Source organism: Anas platyrhynchos, chromosome 37, assembly GCF_047663525.1.
Source record: "Anas platyrhynchos isolate ZD024472 breed Pekin duck chromosome 37, IASCAAS_PekinDuck_T2T, whole genome shotgun sequence".
Lineage (NCBI taxonomy): Eukaryota > Metazoa > Chordata > Aves > Anseriformes > Anatidae > Anas > Anas platyrhynchos.
In genome coordinates, this window is record NC_092625.1 from 3,161,869 (window position 1) to 3,172,717 (window position 10,849).

Consider the following 10,849-nt stretch of genomic DNA (forward strand, 5'->3'; position numbering starts at 1 on the left):
TGACTGAGACGGAACTCGGTTCCAAAGCGAGTGCGGAGGTCTTCTAACCGCGGTTCTGATATCCCGCGAGGGACTCGGCCGGGGAAGGCCCGAAGTGATCGTTCTAGGTATTCGTGGGTGGGATAACACTCACAAGACCCCTTTAGATACTGGCCCAGCCAGGACTTCGGAAGGTTTTTTTTTTCTATAAAATGAAGTGCCAGGAATGGGTCAGGGACAAAGCAGATCCTCAGACTTGGGAGGTTCAAGGAGGGGCCTCAGGTTTAAAAAGGGGGAAAATTACCAAACATTCAGAAGCACTAAACCTAAGGATTAGGTGAGAATGATTCAATTTTGCATGGTTAATCTGATCTAAATTGTGCTGTGATTCATAGCCCTCTCTACCAAGTAACCCAGCAGAACAATTCCAACCAGGAACCTGAGCAACGAGAATCCTTTGAGCGAATTAAGCAGGACACCATTCACACAGTAGCCCTTGGGCTACTTCAGGTAGGACCAAAGGTTTAAAAAAGTCAAAAGTCTGCTTTACAGCAGAGGCAGGGAGAATGGCCCCACCTGGAGCCTCTGGCAGAAAGCTCCAGGGGAGATTTGGGGTCAACCCCAAGGATTTGGGAGCCTGGGATGAAGAGCATCTGAAACCAACCCCCCAAACAAGAGATACTGGCAGCGTATGGAGGGGTGCGAGCTGCTTCGGGAGTGGTTGGTGCTGCAGCACGGCTCCTCCTGGCACCCCGGCTGCCGTCGTGGAAGAGCTTTTCCAGGAGAACTGAGGGGGGAGAAACAGAGCTCCTCCACCAGCTGCTTCTCCTCCTCCCCTGCACCCAGAGGTGCTTGAGAGAGCCTTCCGCCACTGGGATGAGGATTTGGGGGGAGTCGAGGCAAAATGATGACAGTAGGCCTCAGGGGGAGCATTAAGAAAGCTGCTGGTGAAATAGGGAAGGAAAAGATTTGTGCCCTCAACTCTGCCACTTCCCTCGGGGCTGATGAGTAAAAAGCACTCATCAGAAAGGGTGCAGAGGGCTGCAAAAACACAGTCAGGAAACAGAACAAAAAGAAATAGGAGCAGGTCCGGGGAACAAAAGACAGAGAGAAATGTCAAGGGAAGACGGAAAGCTAAGCAAGGTTAGAGGGTTAGCAGCAAACGGTAGCTGATTCTTTGCTGTGCTGGGAGTTTCAGACGCGGGGCTCAGGGGCAGAAGCATTCAGTACTTGGACTAAGCCGACCATCAAAGCCTGTAATTTGCCATCAAAAGCCACCAATGAGCATTTACCCAAACAAGGCTAGCCATCAAAAGTTGAAATTCTCGAGCAATAGAATCCCCCTCAAACCCAAGTGAGTCTTAAGTGCCGCAACTGCAGTACGGAATTTTACTTTACAAGCAGAAGCACTTTGAAAAATCATTTTAATTGGCAGGTTCCGTTGTGAAAGCGCAGCCCAGCAGGATGGAAATGGTGCTCTCTTTTTCTCCCCAGCTGCCGTCGCATCCTCTCCTTTCCCCTCCAGGGATGTGCAGGTTTTCTCCACGTTGCTCTGAGGGCAGCTTCCCAGCTCTTGTCCCAGCAAGGGGAGGTTCCTGGCCATGGAGGCCGTGGAGAAGGTCCCTCAGCTGGAATCATCCCTGTGATGGTCCCTGTCCCAGCGCAAGTTTGGGCTGATTGCAGTGCCACGGCTGGAAAATCTTCATGCTCATGGTGTTTAGACTACGTCGTGGACAGACGAGGAGTTGGTCGTCTCTGGCAAGAGGTCGTTGCGTTTTCCTCCAGTATCTCGTAGTCTGCTGTCAGATGGATTTCTGTGAAGGGAGTGAGACTCTGAGCAAAAACTGCTACAGGTTTTTGGGGCTCTTTGCCCACACGCGGACCCCGTGGATGGCTTCAGGTCCCGCCATTTCCCTCCCTCTGCTCACCCCATCCCCAGACCTGGCCAGCAGCAGGGTTCAGCTCTGCCAGGCCCACCCACAAAGCCCCTCTCTTCCCACCCGGCCTGGAAACCAGCACCCAGCTGCAAACACACACTGTCCTCTCGGGCCAAGAGCAGCCTCCTGCTTTGTTAGGCCTTCTAAATGCTGCCAAATAACGTGTGTCTGCATGTGTGTGCCTGGTGTGTCTGCGTGGCAACAGAAGGGAACTGGAGGGACTTGAGGCTAGCCATGGAGGAGCCCAAGGTTCTGCTTGGATCGAGCCAACCCCCGGCTCAAAACTGAGATCTCGTTGGAGAGGCCCCGCTGTCCCCAGAACTACTTGCCTCCAAGGTTTGAGCCCCCAAAGGAACAGGGATGTGGATCACGCACCTGTTTTGCCACCTCTGACGGCGTTCTTGCAGCTCCGGGCAATCAAAGCTCGGCTCACCGTGGACGGGGCCGCGGTGTCGGGAGCCTGGGTTTGAGCTTGGGCTTTTGGCGATTGATAGAGCCAGCCCCTTGGTCTGTCAGGGTCCCAGACACAGAGGTGTTGGTGGGCTCCTTGGGCGGTCTGGCTGTAATAGGATAAGGGCCCCGCTCCACATACAAAGCTTTGACATGCGACATTTTGCGCTTCTTGGGCAAACTGGGTCTACTACCTATAGGCAACGGCGTAGAGGACCCGAATTGGAGCTTTGGTGGTTGCAGATGCTCAGAACCGGCCCCCTGGTCTGTCTGTGTCTGAGAAGTAGAGGGGTCGCTGGACTCCTTGGGCAGGCTTGCTCTACTAGCTACAGGCAGTGGCATTGAGAGCCTGGGTTTGAGCTCTGGTTGTTCTAGTTGCACAGAGCTGGCCCCCTGGTCCGTGTCTTTCCCAGAAGTAGAGGGGTCGCTGGGCTCCTTCAGCAGGCTGGCTTTCTTACCTACAGGCAACGGCGTAGAGGGCCTGGGTAGGAGCTTTGGTTTTTGAAATTGCGCAGAGCTGGCCCCCTGGTCCTTCTGTGTGCCAGAAGTAGAGGGCTCGCTGGGCTCCTTCAGCAGGCTGGCACTCACGCGTACAGTGCATGGCGTTGGAAGACTCGGTTCAAGCTTTGGCATTTCCAGTTGTGTAGACCTGGCCTCCTGGTCAGTCTGTGTCCCAGTAGTACAGGTGCTTGGGATGGCTCTAATATCTATAGGCCGTAGGGGGCCTGGGTACGAGCTTTGGCAGTTGATGCTCGGAACTTGCCCCCTGGTGTGTCACTGTGCCAGAAGTAGAGGGCTTGCAATTGGATGCCTCCATCTTTGGGCGGTCTGGAAGCACGGACCAGAACCTCCCAGCCCGTAACTTTGGCAGTCTTTGGGAGCTGGAGCTCCCTCGCTGGAATCTGCCGCTGTTGTCGCTGGGCTCCTGAATCATGCTGCCCTCCGAGCTCGACAGGGACAGTATGGACACGATGGGTGTTTCTAGCAGGCCTGGGGCTTTCTGAGATTTGGGGCGCTTCACTCGCTCCGTCACAGGCAGGGCTTCCAGGATGGGTACTGTCCTGACTTCAGGAGGGGCTTTTGCTGCTTTTTGGCCCTTGCTCTTCTGATGTTTTCCAGATTTTTCAGCCTTTGCCCGGCCTTGGTCTTGCACCTGCTCTTTGGGTGCTGTTTTGGGCTCTTGTTTGGATTTGCTCCTGGGCTCTGTTTTGGGCACAGTTCCTTTCTGCAGCTGGTTGCGCAAATGCTTCGTTATGGCAGGAGGCAGCTTGGGCATCACCGGCAGCCTGCCGAAAGGACAAAGCCAAAAGAATTCATCCACCTGCACGACATCTTTGGGGCCCCATCTTGTACCCCTCCATGCAGCGCCCGTGGCTGCAGACCCCAAACAGAGGGGCCAGCCCTGAGAAGTGGGGGGCTCCTGGCAGCCTCCTCCCCCCCTCCCGGAGCCTCCAGCCTCACCTCAACGAAGGCTCCTTCTTCTGCTGGGCCTTCCTGTTCCAGGGCTGCACTTTTTCTTGATAAATGATGTCCAAGGTGCCCGGGAAGGGTGGCAGTTCAGGCTGTTTCTCTGGAATCGGCAAGGAGAGATGTCAGAAGCACATTTCCATGTCTCTGCTGTACCCGGGACACGCCGGGTGCTGAGGCCTCCTCCTGCGCTGTCCCAGGGGCCGCTGTGCTCCCCTCCCAGCCTCCATCTCCAGGGGCCTCGGCCCTCCTTGGCACCAGCTTCAGCCGGCTCAATCTTAGGCTGTGAGGTGGTTTGGGGGCCAAGTTCTGGGAGAGAGGAGCTGGGTACAGCCAATTTAGGGGTGTTTCGGATCCCCGACCTCCTGCAGCACCCAGGGCTGGGCACCTTGGGCACGTCACACGCAGGGGCTCCATTTTGGAGGCCCGGAGACAAGAGGCTGTGCCGAGCTGGCATGAAGCTGTGGCACACGAGGAGCCAGCAGCCGTGTTGTATCTCTCACCTTGGCTGGAAGACGACAACACAGCCCGTTCCTTCTCCTGCCTGTCATCCCTGCGGGCCTTGAGACGCTCCCCGGGTGACAGCTGGGGCGCTTTGTCCATTTTAAAGCTGGCAAAAGAAGAGATCGGCGTGACCCAGGGCACCACCACTCCCCACGCTCACCCGCTCGCGGAGACATTTGGCAAGGAGCAAACGCTACCGAGCCCGAGCAGCGGCCACAGCCGCAAACATACTCACTCGGGGAAGACGATGACATGGCCAGAGAAGGTCAGGGAGGCCACGGCTGACACCCGGGACACCACCATGTCCATCAGCTGGGGGACCTGCAGGGGAGGAGCAAGGAGATGGCAAATGTCCTCTGCCTGGCCTCCACTAGGTCCTGGAGGAGCCCAGGTACGCTCCACGTACAGAGGTTTGAACTTTGGCATTTTCTGCTCCTTGGGCGGACTTATTCTACTACCTTTGGCAATGGCGTCGAGGGCCTGAATAGGAGCTTCGGTGGTTGATGTTGAGCAGAGCCGGCCTCCTGGTCCATCTCTGTCCCAGTGGTAGAGTCATCGCTAGGCTCCTCGTGCAGGCTGGCTCTAATACCTAGAGGCAACAGCGTAGAGGACCTGGGTTGGTGCTTTGGCAGCTGATGCTCAGAACTTGCCCCCTGCTGTGTCACTGTCCCCAAAAGTAGAGGGGTCGCTGGGCTCCTTGGGCGGTCTGGCTCTCTTACCTACGGGCAGCAGCGTTGAGAGCCTGGGGAGGAGCTTTGGTTCTTGAAGTTGCGCAGAGCTGGCCCCCTGGTGTATCTGTGTCCCAGAAACAGAGGGGTTGCTGGGCTGCTTGGGCAGGCTGGCACTCACACGTACAGCGCACGGCGTCGGGAGACTGGGGAGGAGCTTTGGCAGCTGATGCTCAGAACTTCTCCCCTGCTGTGTCACTGTCCCCAAAAGTAGAGGGGTTGCTGGGCTCCTTGTGCAGGATGGCTCTAATACCTAGTGGCAACGGCGTCACGAGCCTGGGTAGGAGCTTTGGCAGCTGATGCACAGAACTTGCCCCCTGCTGTGTCACTGTGCCAGAAGTAGAGGGCTTGGAATTGGATGCTTCCGTCTTTGGGCGGTCTGGAAGCACGGACCAGAACCTCTCAGTCTGTAAGTTCGGCAGTCTGCCGAATGGGGAGTTGTTTCCCAAAAGAGGGGTATTTTTCCCCATAAGGGGGAAATTTCCCCAAAAAGGGGGACATTTTTCCCCAAACAGGACGAGTTGCTCCCAAAAAGGGGGAAACTGTTCCCCGAAAAGGGGGAATTGTTATCAGAAATGGGAAACAACTCCCCATTTTTTTCAGAACAAGTCCCACTTTGGGGGAACAATTCTCCATTTTTGTTAAAAGTTCCCCCTTTTTTGGGAATGGTTTCCCCTTTTTTCAGAAGGAATCCCCCTTTTTGAGGAACAGCTCCCCATTTTTGATAGCAATTCCCCCTATTTTAGGAACAATTTCCCCCTTTTTGGGAACATCTCCCCCTTTTTTCACAAAGAGTCCCCATTTTGGGGAATAATTCCTCCTTTTTGGGGAAAAATGTCCCCCTTTTTGGGGAATAATTCCCTCCTTTTTGGGAACCTCTCCTCCTGTTTGGGGAAAAATGTCCCCCTTATGGGGAAAAATACCCCTCTTTTGGGAACACCTCCCCCTTTTTTTTTTTTGGAACAAGTCCCATTTTGGGGGAACAATTCTCCATTTTTGTTAAAAGTTCCCCCTCTTTGGGGAACAATTTCCCTGTTTCTGGGGACAGTTCCCCCTTTTTTCTGAATGAGTCCCCCATTTAGGGGAACAAATCCCGCCTGTGTTTAGGGAAAAAATCCCCCTTTTGGGGAACAATTTCCCCTTTTTAGGTAACAATGCCCATCTTTTGGGGAAAATTCCCCTTTTCTTTGTGAAGAATACCCCATTGTTTGGAAACAATTCCCCCTTTTTTGAGGGCAACTCCCCTTTTTTGGGAACAATTCCCTGTCTTTTGGGGAAAATCTCCCCATTTAGGAGGAACAATTCCCCCTTATAAGGAAAAATACCCCCTTTTAGGGTACAACTCCCCACTTTTTGTTTACGATTCCCCCTTATTTGGGATCAGTTCCCCCTTTTGGGAAACAACTCCCCATTTGGGGGAAATATTCCCTTGTTTGGGGAAATTTCCCCCTTTTCTGGGAAAATTCCCGTTTCAGAGAAAAACTCCCCCTTTCTGGGTAACAACAACATACTTTTAGGAACAATTCCCCCTTTTTGGGGAACAATTCCCCTTTTTTAACAATTCCCCATTTTTGATAACAAGTTTTGGGGAAAAACACCTCTGTCTTGGGAACAATTCCCCCTTTTTTGTAACGATTCCCCTTTTGGGGAACAATAATAGGGGTGTGTAATGGGATGGGGGGGCAATAGGGTAATTATTGGGGGGGTTATGGGGTAGGGGGGCAACAGGGGGACAATTGGGGGGTAATTGGGGTGGGGGGGCAATAAGGGGGGGGGACATAAGGGGAGGGTTATTAGAGGTGAAATGGGATGCAGGGCAATAGGGGACAACGGGGGGGCAATGGGGTGGCTGAAGCCCCTCTCCTGGGGCCAAATGCCCCGGGGGGCCCCCCCACACCCCTACCTGCCCCCCCTAATTGCCCCCCCCTCCATGTAGCCCCCCCCAGCGCGCTCTGGGCCCCTGGGTGTTTGTGCTGTTTGGCTCCCTGCTGGCCGCCTTCGCCCTCTTCACCTTCCTGCGGCTGCCTGAGACACAGGGGCGCCCCTTCAACGACGGGGAGGGGGGGGAGGGGGGGGGAGGGGGGGGTCAGCGACCTCCCCGGGACCCCCCCTGCTGCTGCTGTCCCCTGGGTGGGGGGGGGCGACGAGGAGCCCGACTGAGGGATGCCCCCCCCCCCAAAAAAAAATAATAAAGGGGGGGGGTCATAGGAGAGACCCCCCCCCAAAAAAAATAAAGGGGGGGTTAAAAGAGAGCCCCCCCCCAAAAAAATTTAATTGGGGGGGATCTCAACTGGGGCCCCCCCACTGTAAAAAGCTTCAAGGGGGGGGTATTAAGACCCCCCCCCAAAAAATTAATTGGAGGTGGGGGGCTTAAATGAGGCCCCCCCACACCATAAATGAGTGGGGGTGACCCAAATGAGCCCCCTCCTCAAATAAATTTATGGGGGGGTTTCATTTGGGGTCATCCATCATAAAAAAGTTGAGGGTGGGGGCCCAATGAGATACGCCCCACAAAAAAATGTTAAGGGGGGGCCTCAAATGAGCCCACCCCCCCAAAAAGAAATGGAGGGGGGGGCCCAAACGAGGGCCCCCAAGAAAATATTTTGGGGGGGGGCATTAAATGAGACCCCCCCACCATGAAATATTTAAGGGGGCCACAAGTGACCCCTACCCCCACCCAAAATATGGAAGGGGGGACCGAAGGAGCCCCCCCCAAATTAAATAGAGGGGGTGCCCCATTGAGACCTTGACACCCCCCTGCCCCCATAATTAAAATTCGAGGGGGGATCTCAAATGACCCCCCCCCACAGAAGAATTTGGGGAAATACCCCCAAAAACCCGCTCGTGACCCTCACTTTGGGACCCTGCCCCCGCAAAGAAAAAGCCCCAAAACCGGGGGAAATTGCCCCAAATTGGGGACCCCAAAAGGGGACAAGGACAACCCTATAGGACCCCCTAGGGACCCTGGGGGGGATTTGGGGACCCCAAAACAGGACCGGGGGCAACCCTAAGGTGCCCCCCACTGTTGGGAATTGGCATTCAGGATCTGAACATGTGCCCGTGGAACAATTGTTCCATCTAAGATTGCTTTCAGCAACCAGGGGTAGGCCTCAGAAATCTCAGGGCCTGCTGTAGCTGAGCAAACCAAGCTGCCAGAGGAACTGTGAGAAGCTCCCACGGCAATGACTCCCACATCGCCCAATTAAGGAACTCAGAAAATATTGTTAGCAGCAGCTGGCCTCAAGGACTAGGCCTACGTGACCGCTAATCACAAAGGGGGTTGTTTTCCTGACTTCTAATCAAAAGGGGGGTTCTTTTCTTGCAGGTGGTGTTATTTTCTTATAACTGTGTCTGAGTGCTTTTGACCAATAATCTTGTGTGAAACACTGTCCGCCCCTGTAAAGTTCACTATAAAAGTTGGGCTATTCGGGCAATAAAATGGTGAAGCATGATCTGACTCTGCTGGTGTCTGTCGTGCTTTCGTCCGTGCTTCGCAACACCCCACCCGTAAGAGACCCCCTGGACACCCCCAAGGACCCCAAAATGGGGATGGGGTCAACCCTATGGGGTCACCCCAAACCCTGGGGACCCCAAAATGAGCTCCCCCATGGACACTCCCCCACCTTAGGGACCCCAGACCAGCCCTGTCCCCAGCCCCTGGGCTTACCCCACAATTTAGGGACCCCAAAACGGGGTCAGGGCCATCCCACGGGGGCACCCCAAACCCTGGGGACCCCAAAACAGGGCCAGGGGCACCCCTGAGGCCCCCCCATCCCCCCACCACCTTAGGGACCCCCTGCAGCTCCCCAGGACCTCCAAACCTCCCCCCCCCCCCCACGTGCTCCCCCCAAATCCAACAGACCCCAAAATGACCCCAAAGCCCCCCCTGGACCCCAAAACCCCCCCAAAATGCCCCCCTACCCCCCCCCCCTTACCTGGGCGGTCCCGCGCCGGGCATGCTCGGGTTATTATGTAAAGCAATGTTCCGTATACACGTATTGAGAACGTTTGATGTTTGTGTGTGCGTGTTGGTGGAGCGTAGACTCCCCGCACACCCAGCGCTGTTTACTTGCCTTTTCTACCTTTTAGAAATATTGGTTTTATAAATATTACAAAATTCAGACCTCATTTATAAGAGGAAACAAATGGGGATACATAGGTTTTTATATCCACCTGGATCTCCAAGATCTCCATTAGGTTGAGATTTGTTAGAACAATTAGAAGCAGAAATTATCTTTGAAAAAGGGAAAAGGGAATTAAGGATAGGAGAAGAACAACTAATAAATGTGTTAAGCCTGGCACTCATACAAACGGATCCTAAACGTGAAATACCCTTAGAGATCATACATCAAGTATATCCAGGAGTTTGGGCCACTCAAGTCCCTGGAAGAGCTAATAATGTGACCCCAATAATTATTAAATTAAAGCCAGGAGAGAAACCCGTTAAGGTTAAGCAATATCCTTTGAGGACAGAAGATAGGAAAGGAATTAAAGAGAGAATTGATAGATTTATACAGTATGGATTATTGATTGAATGCGAATCAGAATACAATACACCCATATTGCCAATTAAAGAGGCAGATGGAAAAAGCTATAGGCTAGTTCAGGATTGGAGGGCCATAAATAAAATCACTGAGGATATACATCCAGTAGTGGCAAACCCTTATACTTTGCTGACTAAATTAAAGCATAGTCAAGTCTGGTTTGCCGTACTGGATTTAAAAAGATGCCTTCTTCTGCCTAGCCTTAGCCACAGAAAGACAAAACCTATTTGCCTTTGAATGGGAAAACCCCGATTCAGGCAGAAAGACGCAGCTTACGTGGACAGTGCTACCTCAAGGATTCAAGAATAGCCCCACTATTTTTGGAAACCAATTAGCAAGGGAACTCGAAACTTGGATGCCTCCGGACGCTGAAGGGGCTTTGTTACAATAGGTAGATGATCTCTTAATAGCTACCGAGACTAAAGGGAGTTGTATTCAATGGACTCTAAGTCTTCTTAATTTTCTGGGTTTAAATGGATATCGAGTCTCTCGACAGAAAGTCCAGCTGGATCAATAAAGCGTGACCTAGTTGGGATTTGAAATTTCGGGAGGACGACGAGAACTAGGAACTGAACTGAACGTAAGACAGTCACTTGCCGCACTCCAGAACCCCAAACGGTAAAGGAGCTATGAACCTTTTTAGGAATGACAGGTTGGTGTCACCTTTGGATTTATAGTTATGGACTAATGGTAAAGCCTCTATATGATTTGATAAAGATTAACCAGTCAAAGTTAGTCTGGACTGGAGAAGCACAAAAATTCTTTGAACAACTTAAACAAGAATTGATGATTTTAAAATATCAAGCAGTATTAGTAGAACAAGATGATGTGGAAATTGTGCTCACTACCATCGTAAATCCAGCTTCTTTCCTTAGCGGAACTCTGGATGAACCCATCACCCACGACTGTAGAGAAACAATGGAGACTGGGTATTCTAACCGACCCGATCTTAAGGAAGAATCTTTAGAAGATGATGACGAATCTTGGTATACTGAAGGAAGCAGCTTTGCGAAACAAGGACAACGTAAGGCAGGGTACGCCGTTACAACCACTCAACAGGTAATCGAGTCCAAACCATTGCCCCCTGGGACGTCCACCCAGAAAGCACAGATCATTGCTCTTACGTGAGCACTGAACTAGCAGCAGGAAGGAAAATCAATAGTTGGACAGATTCTAAATATGCATTCGGTGTGGTACATGTCTAGGTATTAGAGCCAGCCTGCACAAGGAGCCCAGCAAC

The 10,849-nt window shown here is 52.8% G+C and overlaps 1 protein-coding gene across 1 annotated transcript; it reads right to left on the reverse strand.

Annotated features, from left to right (window-relative positions):
• Window positions 1–1,384: 1,384 nt before the first annotated feature.
• On the reverse strand, window positions 1,385–4,437 carry LOC140001116 (uncharacterized). Its single transcript, XM_072032287.1, has 4 exons — window positions 4,337–4,437; window positions 3,828–3,936; window positions 2,292–3,652; window positions 1,385–1,793 (listed from the first exon to the last, which is right to left on the reverse strand). The coding sequence occupies exons 1-3, from the start codon at window positions 4,434–4,436 to the stop codon at window positions 3,067–3,069; spliced, it is 795 nt and encodes a 264-aa protein (XP_071888388.1). The 5' UTR covers window position 4,437; the 3' UTR covers window positions 1,385–1,793; window positions 2,292–3,066.
• Between the last annotated feature and the right edge of the window lie 6,412 nt (window positions 4,438–10,849).